The 22,900-nt window shown below is 39.3% G+C and overlaps 1 protein-coding gene across 2 annotated transcripts in view; it reads left to right on the top strand.

The window, feature by feature from the left end:
* The first annotated feature begins 488 nt into the window (after positions 1–488).
* Positions 489–22,900, top strand: part of cd44b (CD44 molecule (Indian blood group) b) — a 47,660-nt gene continuing 25,248 nt past the window's right edge. The window contains exon 1 of one of the 2 annotated variants that reach the window (XM_051689474.1): positions 489–776. In XM_051689474.1, the coding sequence (XP_051545434.1) occupies positions 680–776 (97 nt within the window). In that variant the 5' untranslated portion in view covers positions 489–679. The remainder of the gene's footprint in view (positions 777–22,900) is intronic. The other variant, XM_051689473.1, reaches the window with a different exon arrangement.

Genomic DNA, 22,900 nt, shown 5'->3' with positions numbered 1-22,900 from the left:
TTTGTTTTTTTGTCACAAACAGTTTGAATTAGATTAGTAAAAAAAACAAAACAAAAAAAAAATATATATATATATATATATATATATATATATATATATATATATATATATATATATATATATATATATATATATATTCATTCTTCTGTTCAGACTTCTTTAAACTCTGAATCAGAGATGAGAAAAAAATTTAAGATTTAGGTAGGCCTATACAATATGAGCTCATAAAAACTGCATGCACAATAATTAGGATATACAAGAATTAGAAAGATGCTTTGGAAAAATTGCCGGACATTGTAGACACTGCTTGAAATGTTGATTACTATATGTAGAAATTAATGTGACAAGCAACGGCTCACAGTATGCGAACAGTGTGATTGCTCAGATTTGCAGAAGTGGGGGGCATGCTGATGAATGAGGAAGAGAGAGAGACAGAGAGAGAGAGAGAGAGAAAGAGAGAGAGAGAGAGAGAGAGAAGGTTGTGAGTGGTGTAGAAGGGTGTGTTTGTAGACTTTTTACATGCACCACCCTCTGCTCTCCATCAGTGAGATTTCACCTCACCAAACTTACTTGGAGCTTTATTAGATAGATAGCACACTCACTCCTGAGCTTTGAATTCAAACACACTTCTTCAGTCTCACGGCTCACACACACACACACAAAAGCACACAAGGTTTAAATGCAGATATACTCTCCAGCGCTCACAATGTGGATGAAGTTACTCATTTTTGTCTCTGGATTACATCTGGCCTTTTCCGGATCAGAGATTCCTACAGGTAAGATACTTTGAAGCCGGAAAATACAAGGCTGTCTGCACATTTTTCTTTGATTGATTTGACCAGTGTATAAGTGTATGAATGTGAGTTTTACACATGTGAAAGGAAGAAAGGAGTAGCTCTGGAGTGACAGTGTTTGTCAGTGTAAGTCATAGATAGGCTTTTGTCTGAAAACAGACACAAAAGAAACCCAATTAGACCTGAAAACAGACAGAAAGAATCTCATATAAAACTCTAGGTGTTAAACATGAATCTAAACATGTGAGATTACTGGGGTATTTTTCTAAGAAGAAACAGAAGTCCTCATTTCTACTCCACTTAATCTCATTGCTGTCTAAGAGAAACAACTGATATTAAATACATGAGATCTTATTTGTGATTTTTCTCCCTTTCAAGTCATCATTTTTATTTGTATAGTGCTTTTATGAATATACACATGGGTTTAAAGCAGCATTACAGAAAATGATGCTGTAATGTCTGAGTCCTCATAGAGCAGTTTAAATGAAAACGTGATTGAAAATCATGCTTTAAAAATGATTTGTCTTTAGGCCCCCAGTGAGCAAGCCAAAGGCTACTGTGGCAAATTTGCAGCTGTGGTTTATTGATAATCATGTATGTGTTGTCTTTCATTTCAGTCTTTAATCATTATAACCGCTGTCCTTCATCAATACAATGAGACTAAGAAATGAGACTAAGGATGTTTTTGACGATAGGGCTCACTCCATGAGCGGGGTCGAGGACAACCCAGGTAGACAGCTATCCAGCTTGGTTGCCTCTAGCTCTGAAAGCACGTCTCCAAGGTCTCGCAGACTATATGGAGGGTTGGGGAGTAACGGAATACATGTAACGGGAATACGTATTTAAAATACAAAATATAAGTAACTGTATTCCACTACAGCTACAATTTAAATCATTCGTAATTAGAATACAGTTACATTCAAAAAGTATTTTACTAAAGAGATTACTTTGCATTTGTGTCATTTAATATTTAGTCCTTTCAGATGGAAAACATTAATACATATAAATGATGCGATCCAAAGTGCATTTGAACAGCGGTGAAACACTTTCTTATGATGTGTTACATTCATACGAGCAGACAGAGAAGTAAGTTTGAAGTAAGTTTGGAGCAGAAGAAATAGAAATAAACCTTGTGTAAATTGTCAGCTTTACGACTTCCTTTCTTCTTTCTTTATGTGTAATTATTACGGTGAAAATGTGAAAATGTCCCACATGGACATTATGTATTATGCTGAAATATAAACCAAAGCAAGTTCATGTTTTATTAATGCCTACTTTTGCTATTTCATAGCTTTTAAAGTCCTGCGTGGATTCTTATTTCAGTGTAGTTACAGTTTTCAGTGTCGAAAGAATTTACATCATTAGTTTTGTACAGCAGTACCTCCGCTCTCTAAATGCAGAGTATGCAGCCTAGTGTGTAGGGTACCAACCCTGGTCATGGAACATTCGCTGTGTCTGAAACCGCCCCCTATCCACTATCTAGTGCACTATTTTAAGTGTCCGCCATTTTGTAGGAGTGTCAGAATTCTGAGTGAGCCATTCGTTCCCTACTTTTGTTCACTCATTATTACCCACAATACACTCTAATTTCGGGTGTACATTTGATGAACACTCGACGACAGTTAATTACCCATAATCCACCACGGGGAAGACATACGAGCTGGGAGTTTTCTGCTTCCTCCACTCCTGCAATGGTTTCTTTCATGCTGAATGTAGTAAATCACTTTTTGACAAATCATTACTTGATTCAAATAACATAATAACATATAGAGAGGCAAAACATACAGATACATTTTTAAATGTACTCTTTATTTGATCTAATGTGTTTACTCTTTATATTAACACACAGTATATATTAAAAATGACAAACAGAATGAAGATTTATTGTATTAATATATTATTTAATAAGAATAACAAGTAAGGCCCAAGTATTTTAAAAGTTCATATGTGATGTTGTTTCTGTGACAGCCCCAGAGATCCGACGCTTTGTGTATCCGAATTCACTCATTTCATTCACTCACTGCTGACATATAGTGCTCTAACTGCCATTCACTATATAGGAAAAAGTGAACGACTGAACAGCCACTCTCTTCGCCATACGATCGCCTCGCGCCCGCACATCTCTCATGCGCGCCCCGCGCACCTCGCTGTGCATGCGCAGAAATGCTGTCTGTTCGCACTCCAGTTGTCAGTCACGCGAACAGCAGAGCCAAGGCATTTATTTACACTTAACTTGGATGTTTACATGGATTTATACAGTTAATCCGCCTGAAGTAGCTGCGATAGTTTCCAGTACCCCCGCGAGGGCGCGGAGTAAATGCGTAAATACTGCTCATGACATGCGGGACGCGGGACAAAGCGCACTGATATATTGCTGCACTTATTTAAAAATGTACACTTAAAAACTGATATCATAATAGCCCAGTTACAGAATCACATTGAAAATGACCATTACATTACACAGAAAATCCCGTGTTAGCATTAGAGCCAAAACTTACCTCAGCATGCTGCCTTAAGTTTGCCTCATGCTGCCTTAATATCAGTTTGTCTTGGTGTTAAATGAAGGCATTGCATGACGAAACTATTCTTTTTTTCACTGTGCAAAGCGAAAAAAAATTTCACTTTGAAGAGTTTGATGCTGCAGCACTGATGACTTGAGTGACAGTCTATGACAGCAGCGCTCGCCTCTGTGCAGGGCCGGAGTGGCAATCGGGAAGATCGGGAGAATTCCCGCTGGGCCGGTCAAAAATTGGGCCGGTTAGGTCCGCATGTTGATTGACAAACTTTCATGATATGTCGCATAACAATTGCCAACAGTCCGTAACATCCGGTATTTAAAGGATCAGAATTGCGTTCTGTATTATAGCGTCTGTATTTTATCATCTCACACCAAATGAGAGAGTAGCCTGTGAGAGACCAAACTGATGTTGAGCCGCTTCAGTTGACAGCGCGGGAAGGAAGATGCATCGAGAACAGATAGGCTACTAATAGCTGAATGGATGAACGTGCTTCAGGTACAAGATCATCACAAGTTTAATACTGACTGTAGTCTCACAATCACAATTAATTAATCTCTGAAATCCTCTTCCCTAGCAGTGCAGAATGATAATAGCAAAATTATTTTTTGTCACAAAATAACAGAATACTTAAAGTAAATGAATACAGATGCAACAGCACGACACGGTTCGAAAATAATGGAACTTTACAGCTCTCAAAAGATTAAACTCAACGAAACAAACTGCACAGAGTGCCTTCAAGAGTGTTGTATAATGCGATAAAACCCTCTTAAAGAGACAGTAACCATTTTGCCTTTGTCCTGAACATTTACATTCCAAGTAAAAGAAAAGTACAAATGTGTTATTTTTAGTCTTTTATTTCACTCTTATCATTGTAAAATGACACGTTTTTGAATGGCATGTAAAAATGTAAAAACAATTACTCAACCTTCATTGTTTCACTGGATCTGTTGCTATTTTAATTATCTAAAATACAAAGCACTGACCATTTAAAGTGTGAGCCTGTACATCTTGAAAGAGTTATAAACATTTACAGTTCTATAGTGTTATTATGTGCCTAGATAGTCTTTAAAATAAACTTAGTTTACCCAAAAATGAAATTTCTCTCATCATTTACTCACCCTCATGCCATCCCAGACGTTTATGACTTTCTGTCTTCTGCTGAACACAAATTAAGCTTTTTAGAAGAATTTCTCAGTTCTGTTGGTCCTTTCAATGCAAGTCAATGGTGATCAGAACTCAGAAGGTACAAAAATCTCATAAATGCAGCATAAAAGTAATCCATACAACTCCAGTGGTTTAATCTGTCTTCAGAAGCGATATGATAGGTGTGGGTGAGAAACAGATCAATATTTAAGTTTTTTTTTTTACTATAAATTCTTCTCCCTGCCCAGTAGGGGGTGATATGCTTATGTAAATCACCAAAAACAGAAGAAGAACTCTTAAGGGAGAAGAGTGCTTATGAAAGTGAAAGTGGAGATTTATAGTAAAAAATGACTTAATTATTGATCTGTTTCTCACCACTTCTCATTTACTTGCATTGAATGGACCAACAGTTCTTCTAAACATCATTCATGTTCTGCAAAAGAAAGTCATACACACCTGGGATGGCATGAGGGTGAGGAAATTAACAAATATCCCTTTAACATTCACTTATTTTTACAACACATACAATGATGTCTTATGAAAAAGTGAAAATCTTAGTGAATGCCGTATGTGGTATAATGACATGGAGAGCTTAAATAATTTTCAAGTAATTACATATATTGCATATTTTTGCTGTGATCTTTTTTATTTGTTATCATCTTCACCTCCAAACCCCCTTTTGGGTGTGGGCTGACTTGGACATGACATCATGGGCTGAATATGAATCCCACTCCGGCCCTGCCTCTGTGTGAACTTTTGCTGTCGTAAAAGTCCCATTCAATAATCTCTCAATAAATTACGCATTAATTAAAACTAAACCCAGTTATGTAACGACAGGAACGCCGCCCATTGTAAGGAAGTAAAAGTAAAACAATTTCATTAGAAATTTACTTGAGTGAGAGTAAGAAGTACCCACTTTTAAGCCTACTCTAAGACTTTGGGATGGAGACCACGGACACCATGCGAGAAGCAGACGTGTGTGAACTTTGCTAGTTTTTTAATTATTTTCATGTTATAATCCGGTGAGATTCGATACACCCAGTTACATACTTGCTCTTTGAGGTAAACATGGCAAAGAAGTCAAAATCCTCAGACTCTGGAGACATTAAAAGACACTTACGTGTTCAAGCTGAGGCTTCTGACAGGCCTGCGAGCCGGGGACTCGATTTGGAAGGCACGTCGGTAGATGAAATCCAGCGTCAACTGTTCAACATTTCGATAATGCTGACAAAGGTTTTTTATATGACTTGGAGGATCTCGCTGTAATACGTCGCTTGATTACAGCGATGGAAACAAAATTCTCTGAATTTGTTTCAAGAGTTGATAAACGAATTGATTATCTTGAGTCATCGGAAAGGGAATTATCCGCTAATCCGCCCGCATCCAAAACAGATTTGGAATTAATTTGGAAAAACTGGAATATTTAGAAAATATGAGCCGAAGGAATAACATACGAATTGTTGGAATTCCTGAGCATGAAGAGGGCAGAGATATGGTGAAATTCCTGGACAAGCTCTTCCCGAGTCTGCTCGACATAACAGGCCATAAACTGGAAATCGAGTGAGCTCACAGAGTCCCGGCTCGTAGATCTGCTGAGGGAGACAGGTCCCGATCGATTCTGGCCAAATTTCTGAAATCATCCCATAAAGATCTCGTGTTGCGCCAGGCGAGGAGCAAAGGAAAGCTTTCTTGGAGGAATCACAATGTTTTCTTGTTCCCGGACTTTGCGAATTCGACAAGAGAGAAACGCGATCGGTTCAAGGAATGTAAGAAACTCTTACACCAACAGAAGATCACTTCTGCACTGATGTTCCCGGCCAAACTGAGAATAGAAACGAAGAATGGTCGCAAAGTATTTACATGTCCAAAACAGGCACTCTCCTTAATAAATACACTGGAGTAAGCCATTTGATGTTTCTTATATTAGTGGACTGACTCGCGGTTCAGGGACTCTATTATCTGAGGAAGCTGGGTGCCATTTTTGTTTATTTTTGCACTGGCTCTGCCTAGCGGCTGGAGTTTGTTTTGTGGCATGACTCTAAGAAACGTTTGCATTGACGGAAGATCTTTTTTTTTTTTTTTACACTGAAGTTCCCGGCCAGATCGAGAATAGACACTATGGATGACCACAAAATATCTACATGCTCACATAAAGGACGTCTTTTTTAAAGTTGACGGGCTGAGCAAGTTATGGTGTATTTTTCTTTTTTTTTTTTTTTTTGTGGCCTCCGAGTTAGTTTGGCTCTTGATCATCCGAGGAACTGGGATGCCGGTTTTGTTTTTCGTGCTGGCTCCGCCTAGTGGCTGGAGCTTGTTCTGTTGAATAACACTCCTTTGGAACAGCTGTGGATAAATCTGTTTGTTCTTTGTGCTTATGCCTCCTGTTGGCTGGAGTTTGTTTTTGTGGAGTATTTTTAAGGGACAGTTGAATGATTACGTCATCTGCACTGAACAATTGTTTGTCTGTCCGAGGAAACTGAACGGCTTTATATCAGCTGGAGTTTGGTTTGCGGAGGATCACACCTTCAAGACGGTTCTGTGAATGAGTCTACATGTTTTTTCTGCCTGTTGGCTGGGGTCTGTTTTACAAAGTATTTTCTGTTATGTAATTTTGCCTCACAAAATTTGTATAGAAGCACCGGACATGAGCAATCAGATGGCAAAGTTGTCACGGGTACTCTCGTTGGCGTACATGGACTCTTTGAGTTTTAATGGATTGACACCAGTTGGCGCTGTCGTGCGTGTGGTTAATGCGCACATTTTTCTTTTTTCTGTATGTTTTGTTCGGGGGGAAGTTCAGGATTTGATTGTTTCATTAATGGGGAATGTGGTCTGTGTAATCTTAATTTTTTTATTTTTTTTATTATATCAATATGTCAAATGTTAATATGAATAAGTTGTCTCTCTCCACATGGAATGTGAATGGGTTGGGGCACCCTATAAAAAGAAGGAAGGTTATTTCTTTTCTTAAACGTAAGAAATATGATATAGTGTTCCTTCAAGAAACACATCTCTCCCTGCAGGAAGCTGAAAAATTTGTGAAGATATTCACAACATCATTTCATTAATAAATAAACATCTACAATTCAAATTTCTCAAACAGATTAAAGATAAATTAGGAAGAGTCATTATTGTTTTAGCAGAAATTCAGGGGCAAAGGTTGATTTTGGCTAATATTTATGCACCTAACGTTGATGATCAGGGCTTTTTTATAGATCTTGAAGGGATGCTGCAAGCTGCTGGCACCCCTCATGATATAATATTGGGAGGAGACTTTAATCTTTTGATGGACTCAGTCCTTGATCACAGTGAAGCAAAAGTGTGTATCGCGGCTGCTAATGGTTCCAGGGCAAGATAGAACAATAATGGGGAAAGAGGGCAAAGCTGCCGGGTGCCCCTATCCAAAGTAAAATAATCTGAAATTAACCCGTTTGTTTGTACCACTGCTACAGGGTGTCTATAAAGTAACTTAATCCAACCAATAAATGTACTCCCGAACCCATACATTCCAAAATCTTAAAAAGATAAACCCATTCTACCATATCAAACGCCTTTTCAGCGTCAAGTAAGATGGCAGCGACTGGAGATTGATCATTCGTTACTGACCAAATGATATTGATGAGACGCCTAATATTATCAGAAGAGCTACGGCCTCGAATAAACCCCACCTGATCTATATTTATAAGTGATGTCATAACTTTACTTAATCGATTAGCCAGAATTTTGGACAAAATTTTACATCTAACTGGATCAGGGAAATTGGGCGGTAACTTTTACACTCGCTTGGATCTTTGTCCTTTTTAAGAATCAGACTGATCCGGGCTTGCGTCATGGTTGGAGGAAGTTCTTTAATGATTCCATATAAACTTCTAACAAAAGTGGAGCCAGTTCTGTAGCATAAGATTTGAAAAACTCAGAGGAAAAGCTGTCAGGCCCCAGAGCCTTGCCTGTAGGCAAGGCCTTAATTACCTCATCAAGCTCCTCCAAGTTTATCTCAGAATCAAGAGAATTTTTTTGCTCAGTCGTCAGTTTAGGGAGATCTAATTGTTCCACAAAGTTCCTAATATCTTCATCAGTAGACGAAGACGTGGAACTATAGAGATCAATAAAGAATTCTTTAAAAGCATTATTAATATCAATGGCTGAGGTAAATATTTTACCACCAGCAGATTTCACTGAGGGAATGGTAGAAAAAGACTCTCTCTGCTTTATATATCTAGCCAAAAGTTTTCCTGCTTTGTCCCCTGACTCAAAGTATGACTGTCTTGCCCTGAATAACCAAAACTCCACTTTCCGTGACAAAATAGTATTATATCTATGTTTCAATCGGGTCAATTCTCTGAGGCCATCAGATGACATACGGCGCTTCAGCTCTGCCTTGGCACTTTTAATATTTCCTTCCAACTCCACAAGTTCTTGTGCTTTGGATTTTTTGGTGAATGAGGCATACTGTATGATCCGACCCCTAAGAACTGCCTTAAGTGCCTCCCAAGCCATGCCCACAGAGGATACTGAGGACCAGTTGGTCTCCATATAAACATTAATTTCAGTCTTTAACATTTGTTAGAAATCAGGATTTTGCAAAAGGGACACATTAAGGTGCCAACTATATGATTTATTTTTCTCTGTATATGGCAACACCTCTAAACTCACCAGGGCATGATCTGAGACTAAGATATTTCCAATTGAGCAATCAACAACAGATGAAATGAGGGATTTGGATATCAAAAAAAAAAAAAAAAAAAAAAATCTATTCTAGAATGAATCTTATGGACTGATGAAAAAAAAATGTATAGTCCCTACCAGATGGGTTCAAAAGTCTCCAAATATCTGTAAGACCAAGATTTTTACACATCCTGTGAAGCGTCAATGTTGCTTTAGGGGGTTTACACACTTTTGCTTCACTGTGATCAAGGACTGAGTCCATCAAAAGATTAAAGTCTTTGCCCTTGAATTTCAGCTAAAACAATAATGACTCTCCCAAATTTATCTTTAGTCTGTTTGAGACATTTGAATTGTAGATGTTTGAATTGTAGACTTGAGCCAGCACTAAAAAAAACATGTCCACCCCATATCTTCCCAAATTTTTCAGCTTCCTGCGGGGAGAGATGTGTTTCTTGAAGAAACACTATATCATATTTCTTACGTTTAAGAAAAGTAATAACCTTCCTTCTTTTTATTGGGTGCCCCAACCCATTCACATTCCATGTGGAGAGAGACAATCCACTCATATTAACATTTGACATTTTGATATAGTAGAAAAAATAAATTGTGTGTCAAAAACAAAATTATACAGGCCACATTCCCCATTAGTGAAACAATCAAACCCCAAACTTCCCCCTGAACAATACAAACAGAAAAAAGAAAAACGTGTGCATTAACCCCGCGCGCGAAAGCGCCAACCGGCGACAATCCCTCTAAACTCAAAAGGTCCATGAATGCCCACGAGCCCCCATGACAACTTTGCCTTCGGGTTGCTCAATTTTGCCTCACAAATTTGTGAGGCAAAATTACATAACAGAAAATACTTTGTAAAATAAACCCCAGCCAATAGGAAGAATGAACACAAAGAACGTGTAGATTCATTCACAGAACTGTCTCAAAGGTGTGATCTTCCACAAAACAAATTCCAGCTGATATAAAACCATTCAGATTCCTCGGACAGACAAACGAATGTTTAGTGAGCCAGCTGTTATGAGTTCAGCAGATGACGTAATCATTCCAATGTCCCGTAAAAATACTCAACAAAACAAACTACAGCCAGCAGGAGGAATAAGCACGGAGAACGAACAGACTAATCCACAGCTGTTCCAAAGGAGTGTTATTCAATAGAACAAGCTCCAGCCACTAGGCGGAACCAATACAAAAAGAAACAAAACCAGCATCCCGGTTCCCCGGATGGTCGAGTCGATTCACTCGGAGGCTGCATAAAAGTATATCATGACTTACACAATCCGTCAACTTTATAAAAGACATCCTTTGTGTGAGCATGTAGATATTTTGCGGTCATCCGTAGTGTCCACTCTCAAACTGGCTGAGAACTTCAATGCAAATGTAATCTTTCGTCAATGCAAAAGTTTCTTTAAGGAAAAGTGTTATTCACAAAACAAACTCCAGCCGCTCGGCGGGGCAATGCAAAAAGAAACCAAAATGAAGCCCAGCTTCCTCAAAAGCCAGAGTAAGTACAGTGAGTCGACCCACTCACATGAGAAACACCCAATGGTTTACTCAGCCATTGATTCAATAAAATACATTGCCTGATTGGGACATGTAAATACTTTCTTTCTTTCTTTCAAACGTCCTTCGTTTCTATTCTCAGTTTGGCCGGAAACAGAGCAAAAGTGATCTTTCGCTGATGTAAGAGTTTCTTGCATTCCTTGAACTGATTGCGTTTCTCTCTTGTCGAACTCTCAAAGTCCGGGAACAAGAAAATATTATGGTTCTTCCAAGAAAGCTTCCCTTTGCTCCTCGCTTGGCACAAAACAAGATCTTTATCGGATGATCTCAGAAGTCTGGCCAGAATCGATCGGGGCCTATCTCCCTCAGCAAATCTGTGAGCTGGGACTCTGTGAGCTTGCTCAATTTCCAGCTTGTGGCCTGTTATGTCGGACAGACTCAGGAAAAGCTCGTCTAGGAATTTCACCATATCTCTGCCCTCCTCATGCTCAGGAATTCCAACAATTCGAAAGTTATTCCTGCGGCTTCTATTCTCAAGATCTTCAAGCTTTTCAAGGAGATGTTCCAAATCAACTTTGGTCACGGGCGGATTAGCGGTTAATTCCCTCTCTAAAGATTCCAGACAATCGATTCGTCTCTCAACATCAGTCACTCTTGTAACTAACTCAAAGAATTTTATTTCCATCACCGTAATCGATCGCCGTATTACAGCGAGATCCTCCAAGTCAGCAAGAACCTTCGTCAACATCACCGACATGTTGGACAACTGACGCTAGATCACCTCTCCCGCTGTGCCATCCAAATCGAGTCCCTGATCTGCAGGCCTGTCAGGGCTTTCATCCTGAACATGTAAGTGTCTTTTAATATCTCCAGAGACCGAGTATTTTGACTTCTTTGCCATGTGGACTCAAGATGGCGCCGAGTATGGCTGCTGCGTTGCGAGCTCCGACACAACATGGTAGTGTTTTGTTTGTTTTGTTTACAATTCTTATGTTTTTTGTCTTGGATGTTGTCTGCCTTATTGTCTACGACAGACAAACACTTTTGGACATTGGTACAGCAATTACACACCATAAACCGGACTTCAAATTCCTCAATGCCGACCCGCTGTTTACAAACACGCAAGCGGAGCCCTTTGTCTGGGCTGCACGGCCGTGGAAACGCATGAGGAAAAGGGGAAACAGAGCCGGCGTTCTCATCAGAGTAAGACGCCATGCAAATCGACCCCCGCTACCCACTATTCTACTGGCAAATGTTCAGTCTCTGGATAACAAGCTCTGCAAGCTGAAACCGCAGATCTCTTTCCAATGAGAGACGAGGGACTGCTGCATTATCTGCCTTACGGAAACTTGGATGACTGCGGAGATTCCAGACTCAGCCATTGAACCCGTGGGGTTCTCCGTGCACCGAGCGGACAGAGCAAAAGACCTCTCAGGTAAAAGCAGAGGTGGTGGTGTATGTTTTATGATCAACAAATCCTGGTGTGATCAGAGGAACGTACATTCTATCAAGTCTTTCTGCTCTCCTGATCTGGAATTTCTCATGCTTCTGTGTCGACCATTCTGGCTACCGAGGGAATTCACAGTGGTCATTATCACTGCTGTGTACATCCCCCCACAAGCCAACACAGACTGTATTGGAGTATAAGTGAGCAGGAAACCACGCACCCTGAGGCTGCATTCATTGTGAATGGGGACTTTAACAAAGCCAACTTCAAGTCAATAGCACCGAAATACTTCCAACACATCAGTTGCAACACACGAGGGGACCGGGTTTTGGACCGTTGCTGCTCTCCCTTCTGGGATGGCTACAAATCCCTCCCCCAACTACCATTTGGCAAATCGGACCACTTTTCCGTTCTCCTTCTGCCCGCTTACAGGCAGAAACTGAAACAGGAAGCACCCACCCTCAGAATGATCCAGTGCTGGTCAGACCAATCAGATTCTATGCTACAGGACTGTTTTGATCATGTGGACTGGGAGATGTTCCGGTCCGCCTCTGATGACGACATCGAGGTCTACACTGATACCATAACGTGTTTCATCGGGAAGTGCATAGATGATGTAGTGCTGACCAAAAAAATACAGATCTACCCTAACCAGAAACTGTGGATTTATAGCGATGTTTGTGCGGCACTTAATGCGCTGACCTCCGCTTTTAATTACAGGAAACATAAACAAGCCAGTTATGCCCTCCGCAAAACTATCAGAGCAGCCAAACACCTGTACAGGGACAAGATTGAAGGACAGTTCAACACTGATTCTAGAAGCATGTGGCAGGGAATTAATATCCTCACTGACTTCAAAGGGAATAAAAACTCCACTGTGACCACCGCTGCCTCTCTCCTGGATGAGCTTAATACTTTTTATGCTCGTTTCGAGGGAAATAACACCACAGGAGAGAACTCTCGTGGCCGAAGCTACAGAGGTTAGTTCGCTCTCTGTCTCTGTAGTGGACGTAACCTTATCCTTCCAATGGGTGAATATCCGTAAAGCCGCGGGTCCAGACGGCATTCCGGGATGTGTCATCAGAGCGTGCACGAACCAAATGGCTGGTGTTTTTATGGACATTTTCAACCTTTTCCTCTCCTTGTCTGTGGTCCCCACATGCTTTAAAACGTCCACCATTGTGCCTGTACCAAAGCAACTCATAATCACTCATGATCACTCACAATACATATATCAGCACTGCACTTTATTAGCCTCAGACTGGACTCACATTTTATACTTCTCTTAATAATACACTGGCAACTGACTACAACCGACAGCTGAATGTCAACACAACACTTCATATTTATTTCCACTGATTACATTTTTATTGTATACAGTCTTCTTATTTTGTGTATACTGTATATTGTATATTATTAGGTGTATATTGTATATTGTGTTGTGTAACAAGATGTGTAAACTGTGTTATGTGTAAATCAGATGTTTATTGTAATTGTCATACTGCTATGTTGCTTGGAACTGCACCCAAGACTTTCACCCACTGTTGCACTTGTGTATATGGTTGAGTGACAATAAAGGGATTTTATTTTATTTGATATATGTATGTTCATATATGATTTTCACTAATATAAAAATCCACAAACTTTTTCACATTGTATAAAAGTTAAAAAATAAAAGCCACATATGGTGAGCAGGGCAGAACCGAGCGGTGTCTGGGCAGAGCGAGGCCAGGAAGATAAGTGGCGAATTACTTTCACCTGCCTGACACACCGGTCTCGTGTTCCAGCGAGGGGCAGCGGGAGTACTTAAGGAGAGGAGAAAGTGGCAGACGGGAGAGAGAGACGCGTGAAGCTGTTTGTGTGTTGAGCTGAAAAGCCAGAGTTTATGTGTGGTGAAGCTGAAATCAAACCTTGTGTGTTCTGCTGAAAAGTGGCCTTATAGTTTGCGACTGAAAAGTGCAACAATAGCAACAGCATCCTCCTTTCCACGAATTGTTACACCACATTGTGTGCAACAACACACATTTCAAAATTCTACAGAAAATGTCTGTTTTCATATATGTAACATATTTCCCAAATCAAAGAGGAATTTGAATATGTATGGCAAAATATATGAACTGTAGTTTAAATGTTCATGGCCATATTGTAAGGGACTCGACATGGAGGCGAAGGTAGAATCCATATGCAAGAAGTTTATTATAATCAGCAAACAAATCCAAGACACTAGGCAGAGACGTAATCTTTGTAGCAGGCAAAGTAGTCATTACACAGGTAATCAGTCCAACCAGGCAAACAGAGCAAAACAGTAATCCAATAACGGTAATCCAGTGAAACAGGCACAATGGTCATAACAAGTAGGCAAATAAACAGGCAATGAAAATAATGCTTGGTAAGGCAGTGAAACTGGCAATACTTCGCAAAGTCACAATGGAAGAGCATGGCTACTTATATGGTTCAAACAGGAAGTAACATAGAAGAAACGGTACAGTGTCAGTATTCGGGAGAGGGCTCCCTTTGGTGGTCATCCTCATTCGTTACACATATATCATATTTCTTTATGGGAAGGGTTATGGAATACCTTTTAACTTACACTATTAACAAGCAAACAGTATTATAATGTTCTGTATGCTCATATTAACAGACTATGTGCCAGGATCCTGTCATTTGTGTAGTTTTGTTTACAGTTCTTTGTGGCCGGATCCTGACACCCATGTCTTGTCCCGATAACACTTTATTTTAGGGATCAGACAATAAAAATTAATTAATGACTAATAATTGGACTTGCAAGGGACTAGTTAGGGATTTATAAGGCCTATAATGTATTTATTAGGCCTTTGTTTGCTGATTTCTTACCCATGCCTAATAGCCTCTTTACATTTTTTTTCCCCTAAAAATGAACTTATGAAAAGATACCAGTAGTGATGCTATTTGCACCCCTAATTAATTACTACCAGACGGTATAAGGGCATCGCTGCAGTGTGTTTATTGTGTTTATTTAGAGTCCCACAGACACCCTACACCAACCCTTTTCCTAACCCTAAACTTCCCTGCTTTGTTGAAATGCTATATGCATTCTACAGGTATTTTATACCTATAAGCCACATATTCGCACAGAGTACTGAAAAACCTATAAGGGATATCATTTGCATCATACTAGCTATTGATATGTTTTGTTTAGCTAATACATTAATTGTTATGACAAAAGCAAATGTAAAGGGGCTATAAATCAAGAAGAAGAAATGAGCCAATAAAGGCTAAATCCTAATAAATACTATATAATGCCAAACTAGTCCATACCTAGACACTTACAAGTGTAATTATTAGTCATGAAGTACTGTTTAATTTATGGTCCCTACAATAAAGTGTTACCCTTGTCCCTTGTGTTGTGTGTGTATATGTGTGTGTGTGCATGCATGCATGCAAATGGTTCTTGTTTGTGTTGTTTTGCCATGTGCTCTTTTTTCTTTGTATCACTTCTGTTCCTTTAATTCAGGTGAGCATGTGGCTTCTGTCTGTTTCTCTGGCCATGTGTCCTCCTGTCAGTTCCCTGTCTCCAGTGCTAACCCCGCCCCCCTTGTTTGCCTGATTAATAGCTTATCTGTTCAACCTGTCTGTCTCGTTACCCTCTTAATTTCTCCCCCTATTAAACCTCCCTGTGTGCTCTGTCTTGTGCCAGTTTGTTGTGGTTTTATTAAATTTCTGTCAGTCTTTTTGGTTTGTTTTCTGTCAAGTTCCTGGTGGTCCCTGCTTGGTTGGCGCTTGACCACATTGCCTGCGAGGCCTTCCCTTCAGTCCTGCCTGCTGGTTCTGTGCTCTGGCTGTTTCCCTGCCTACCCTCCTCCCTGGCTGTCAGTTTGACTCTGTGTCTGTCCTGGTTGCCTGACTGCCAGTTGTGGCTCATTGTCTGCCCCTCCAGTTCAGTCGCATGACCAGCTCCTCCATTCTACCCCCTCCTTCAGCCAGTCTGCCTGTGACTCACACCTATTTTTGGACTGCTGTTTTTTGCCCTACGGGGTACTTTTTGTTTCAGCCCATTGTAAATTAGGGTTGCAATAGTATGAAATTTTCATGGTATGATAACCGTCTCAGAAAATATCACGGTATACGGTATTACACAATTATTATTATCGGTTATAATGACATTGAACAGAAGTTTTTTTTTATTTTTTATTTTTTTTATTTTATTTTTTTTTAGTTGAACAAATGCTTTATTATAATTGAAACTTGAAACCACAATTGATGTGTAAAAAAAGTCTCCCTTTTGAAAATAAATAGAATAAATAATAAAGCTAACAGAATTATTATAATAAACCGAATTATAAACATGATAAAAAAAAAATAGCATGTAACTATAACATGTTATATAACTAAAGCATGTTAAATTAACTACTAAATGAAAAATAACATCAGCTGTGTGAGCTTTTAAAAGTAATGTACTATGATTATTAATAATTAACATATACTGTATGTGCGCGACAGTGCAGCCAGACTGCTCCTGTCTGTACCTTTAACAGTGGTTCTCAACTGGTTTTGCTTCAGGACACAGATTTTACATTGGAAAACAAGTGGCGACCCACCATAGTAAAAACTTAACCTGTATTTAATGTATCCTGGGTCGCATTTCTACAGGAAGTTTTCTCTTCCCCCCTTTTAAAAATTGAAGAGCATATTTACTTATATGAGCCCATTATATCCTGTTTGTTTCCTAATTTCAAACATAATTCAAACAGAACATACATATTACACAGGAGGAAAGACTCCTCATTACCATGGTTAGGTCAGTGTAGCTAGTCTTAAATAATACTACTAATAATAACAAATTATAGTATTTATGAAAAAATAAGTACAAGCTGAAACACATCTTGAAACTTTAACTACAACTGCCACTGTTGATATAAAATGAGGTCTGATAGATTCTACCTTTAGATTATTTCATATGAAACTATATACTGTCATAATATAACAGTTACTTTTACTCATGTAAAATCGTGAAACAGTTTTGTAAAGGTGATAAAGGTGAAAAATTTGCGCATAACACAGTGTTGCTCTTTTCCTCTTCATTGCTGTTTGGCATGTCAGGGCTGCCTACTGTCTGAGAGGTTCGACTTGACTTCCTCTGTAATGCTTTAAACTAGAAAAGTCTCACTAGAATTGAAATTGGTCACATCAGTTTTGAGGTCTGCGCGCCGCAATATCGAGGGAAGCCCGGTTTTTGCACGAGCGTGTCAGAGAGAAGAGTATATCATGATCGTGAGCTGGTTCCGTTACACTCATGCGAAAGTGCAGATGAGAAGCCTTTAGCTGATTGTGAGATTATCATTAAATCTGCCTCGGCAGTCCTAAATAGGCTATCACTTGGGTGGCTGTCGAAATATATTCAATGGGAGAACCATGGCATTGTTCTTTCCCTGCTGTCCGCAAACCAGTCCGAATAGACCTGTGACCCACCAGTTGAGAAACACTGCTCTAACTCACACACACATTCACTTATGTCAGACCCCCTCGCCTCACTTCTCTCTGACATTTTCTCCACTGCATGTGTGTGTGTGGTGCAAGCTGTCGAGTCTGACAGGCAGACAAGGAGGAAAGGAGATGCGCAGGTGAGATTCTCCGTCCGGTCGCATTTTTTTCATGTATCAATACCGTAGATAAGCAAATGTATATGGTATGATAACCGTCAATTTTCATACCGTGGTATACCGTGAAACCGCATAGTGTAAATAAACCTTTTGTGTTTAATCCTGCTACTGAGTCCTTGCCTCCTTGCTCCTAACCTGACACTATGTCACTGGATGTTTGCATTAACCCCAAAGTTTATTGTGAAAACTTGCACAATAAACTCCATGGAGGCAAAGATGCTGTTTATGAAGATTTATCATACAAAACTTTGAAACTACAAATAAAATAAAATATACCAATATGAATTTCACAAATAATACAGCAGGTAACATTATGTATTGATATTCTCAATAGAGAGGAAAAACAGATGACTTACAAGTATAAACCTTTTTTAACTACAGCATATATTATAATTTGCATATGCTGAATATGCTGAGAGATTGGCTAATTAACTAGCTAAAGCTGCCTTATGAGACTGGATGAAGAAAAGTTTTCTGCTTACCTTCTCTAATAAGCTTCAAATCTATAAAGACTATCTTTGTGTGGTAGTGTTTTGGCAATGATAGCCATAGGCCACTGATTTCACTTGGCTTGGCTGTTCGTTCATCAACTCTTGATACTTTAAAAGACATATTTAAGATTCCAGGGAAAATTTTATTTCAGGGTTTACACATAACACACATCCAACACATTGCATCCGAATAAATTAAACTGTTCACTCAAGCACAGCAGCACCATAAACTATCAAAAAGCCATGACATTTGAAATATTTATGAATGAAACTTTTTACAATTTACAATTTTTTTTTGTATTTTTATTTTTTATTAACACTTTTTATTGATTCACACAATGACAAAGAAAAATAAAACATATATTCACAGAATCAACATTTAACCCCCATTATTAACTTTCCCCCTCCCAATCCCCAACCCCACCATGACCCTCAACAAATATTCATATGGTCACATATGAGTATACACACAAAAAAAAAAAAAGAAAGAAAAAAGAAAAGAAATATATATATATATATAAATAATCACACACATTTAAAACAATGTCCAATGCCCCTCCCCGAGAGCTCTCCAAGAAGGCCAAATAGCTGCCCCAATTCCTATCAAATGAATCTAAGTTTCCCAACTTCTACATGACATTTCCTCGAATGCCGCCACCCTCCTCATCTCTGTGTACCATTCATGAAATGATGGCGCTCCAGCCGACTTCCATCCCCTAAGAACAATCTGTCTGCCGATCATAACACTGGCTAGGACCCAATTTTTTATGTGTTTATCCCCTATATTAATGATCGCCCCATCACTTAAAATACAGAGTGGGGCAAAATTAAATTTGAGCGCCCAATACATCACACATAAAACTCTGAAACCTCAACCATAATTCTTGGATCTTAACACACCACCAAAAAGATGGGTTGTGTCCCCATCTTCTGATTGGCATCACCAGCAGGTGGGTGTGTCTTTCAGACCAAGCCTATACAATCTAGGGGGGTCAAATAGAATCAATGTAAACTCTTAAACTGCATAAGATGCACCCTTGCACCTCTAGATGTAGACTTGACATTTTTTAGAATCCTAGCCCACACTCCCTCCTCAAATACCAAGTTTAAATCTTTCTCCCATAATCTCTTGAGAGAAGTTGAAGCTCCTTCCCCCAGACTCTGAATTACCACGGGGTATTATACTGATGCCTCATGACCTTTTCCAAAAGCAGTAATCACCTCTCCCAGAGTATTTGCCACTTTAGGGGGGTGTATGCTACTCCCAAAAATAGTACAGAGCAGGTGGCACAGCTGTAAATACCAAAAGAACTGAGATCTGGGAATCCCAAAATGTTGAACCATATTTTCAAAGGATCTCAACACTCCACTCTCATATAGGCCACTGAGCATATTAACCTCCCTCTCAATCCACTCTGTCCAGCAGAAAGGGGATTTATTAATACATAATTTTGGGTTCAGCCATATGCTCAAGGCTACATTTAAATAAATGTCCGAATTAAACACTCTGGACACTTTTGTCCATACTGAGTGCAAATGCGAGATAACAGAGTGTAACGTAACTTCTCCAATTAGTTTGATAGAAAGGCATTGCAATGGCGAAATAGGGGCAAGAATTTCCTGTTCAATACAAAACCAGGGAAGGGCTCTCTCAGGTGGAAGAGACCAATGAGCCAAATGTCTGAGACCGAATGCATAATAATAAAACAAAATCTTGGATAGGCCTAGCCCACCTTTGTCAGTCGGCCACCAAATTTAATCTGGGATGTTTACCATTCCAAATGAAGGACTTCGCTCTGCTATCAAATTGCTTGAAATAAGAGAGGGGGACATCTATTGGGAGAGACTGTAGCAGGTAGTTGAATTTTGGAATACAAATCATTTTAATAACATTAACCTTCCCAATCATAGATAAATGTAATGAAGCCCACCTGCCCACATCGCTCGAAAACCTTTTTTTAAAGGGTCAAAATTTACTAACTAAATCACACAAATTTGCTGGGAATAAAATTCCCAAATACTTAATGCCCTGTTTGGGACACTGGAAGGCACCCAGCTGAAAAGCCGTTACCAGGCAGTATGCTGTCAGAGCCAAAGCTTCAGATTTAGACCAATTAACTCTATATCCTGAAAACATAGAAAAATTTATAATTCTGTGGAGGCATGGCATAGATCTAGTGGGGTTGGAGACGAATAATAAAATATCATCTGCGTAAAACAAAAGCTTATGCGCCACACCTGGAAAATCATCCTCCTTTCTTATCGTGACTGTTAATGGTTCCAGGGCAAGACAGAACAATAATGGGGAAAGAGTGCAACCCTGCTGGGTGCCCCTATCCAGAGTAAAATAATCTGAAATTAATCCATTTGTTTGTACCACCGCTACCGGGTGTCTATAAAGTAACTTAATCCATCCAATAAAAGTATTCCTGAACCCGTACATTTCCAAAATCTTAAAAAGATAATCCCATTCTACCATATATCAAACGCCTTTTCGGCGTCAAGTGAGATGGCAGCGACCGGAATCTGATCATTCGCCACCGACCACATGATATTGATGAAACACCTAATGTTATCAGAAGAGCTACGGCCCCGAATAAACCCCACCTGATCTATATGTATAAGAGATATCATAATTTTACTTAATCGGTTAGCCAGAATGTTTGACAATATTTTAACGTCTTGCTGGATCAGGGAAATTGGACGGTAACTCTTACACCCGCTTGGATCTTTGTCCATTTTATGAATCAGACTGATCCGGGTTTGTGTCATGGTTGGCGGAAGCTTTCCATTCTTTAATGATTACGTATGAACTTCTAGCAAAAGTTGAGCCAGTTCTGTAGCATAAGATCTAAAAAATTCAGCGGCAAATCTGGCCCTGGAGCCTTACCTGTAAGCAAGGCCTTAATTACCTCACCAAGCTCTTCCAAAATTATCTCAGAATCAAGAGAATTTTTTTGCTCAGCCGACAGTTTAGGAAGTTCTAATGGTTCCACAAAAATATCCTGTTCAGTAGATGAAGATGTGGAACTATAAAGATCAAGATAGAATTCTTTAAAGCATTATTAATATCAGTGGTCAAGGTAAATATTTCACCACTAGCAGTTTTCACTGAGAGAATGGTAGAAAAAGACTCTCTGTTTTATATACTAGCCAGAAGCTTCCCTGCATTGTCCCCCGACTCAAAATATGACTGTCTTGCCCTGAATAGCCAAAACTCCACCTTCTGCTACAAAATAGTATTATATGTGTATTTCAATCAGGTCAATTCTCTGAGGCCATAAGATGAAATTTGGCGCTTCAACTCTGCCTCTGCACTTTTAATATTCCCTTCTAATTCCACGAGTTCTTGTGCTCTGGATTTTTTGCTGAATGAGGCATACTGTATGATCCGACCCCTAAGAACTGCCTTAAGTGCCTCCCAAGCCATGCCCACAGAGGATACTGAGGACCAGTTGGTCTCCATATAAACATTGATTTCAGTCTTTAGCATTTGTTGGAATTCAGGATTTTGCAAGAGGGATACATTAAAGCGGCAACTATATGATTTCCTTTTCTTCATATGTGGCAACACCTCTAAATACACCAGGGCGTGATCTGAGACTAAAATGTTTCCAATTGAGCAATCAATGACAGATGAAATGAGGGATGTAGATTTAATAAAATCTATTCCAGAGTAAATCTTATGGACTGATGAAAAAAAAGTATAGTCCTTACAAGATGGGTTCAAGAGTCTCCAAATATTTGTAAGACTAAGATTTTTACACATCCTGTGAAGTACCAATGTTGCTCTGGGGGCTTGCAGACTTTTGCTTCACTATGATTAAGGATTTAGTCCATCAAAAGATTAAAGTCTCCTCCCAATATTATATCATAAGGGGTGCCAGCAACTTGCATTATCCCTTCAAGATCTATAAAAAAGCCCTGATCATCAACATTAGGTGCATAGATATTAGCCAAAATAAGACTGTCCCTGAATTTTAGCTAAAACAATAATGACTCTCACAAATGTATCTTTGCTCTGTATGAGACATTTGAATTGTAGATGTTTACTTATCAGTGTAATGACCCCCTGCTCTTACTCGAGCCAGCACTATAAAAAAAATGCCCACCCTATATCTTTCCAAATTTTTCAGCTTCCTGCAGAGAAAGGTGCGTTTCTTGAAGAAACACTATATCATATTTCTTACGCTTAAGAGAAATAACCTTCCTTCTTTTTATGGGGTGCCCCAACCCATTCACATTCCATGTGAAGGGAGACAATCCACTCATATTAACATTTGACATTTTGACATATAAGAAAAAATAGATTGTGTGTCAAAGAAAAGATTATAAATACCACATTCCAACATTAGTGCAACAATTAAACCCCGAACATCCCCTAGAACAAAAATAACCCAGAAAAAAGAAAAACGTGTGCATTAACCCCGTGCACGACAGCGCCAACTGGTGTCCATCCCTCCAAAATCAAATAGTCCATGTACGCCTATGAGAGCCCCCGTGACAACCTTGCTGTCGGATAGCTCAAGTCCTGTGCTTCTATACACATTTTGTGAGACAGAATTACACAGCAAAAGATAATCTATAAAACACACTCCAGCCAACAGGCAGAATAAACACAAAGAGCATGTAGCTTCATCCATAAAACTGTCTTGAAGGTGTGTTATTCTAGAAAATAAACTCCAGCTGC

The sequence above is a fragment of the Myxocyprinus asiaticus genome, chromosome 46 (genome assembly GCF_019703515.2).
Source record: "Myxocyprinus asiaticus isolate MX2 ecotype Aquarium Trade chromosome 46, UBuf_Myxa_2, whole genome shotgun sequence".
In the NCBI taxonomy this organism is placed as follows: Eukaryota; Metazoa; Chordata; class Actinopteri; order Cypriniformes; family Catostomidae; genus Myxocyprinus; species Myxocyprinus asiaticus.
The sequence above is the reverse complement of the archived record's forward strand: the minus strand, read 5'-3'. Positions and strand labels throughout refer to the sequence as shown.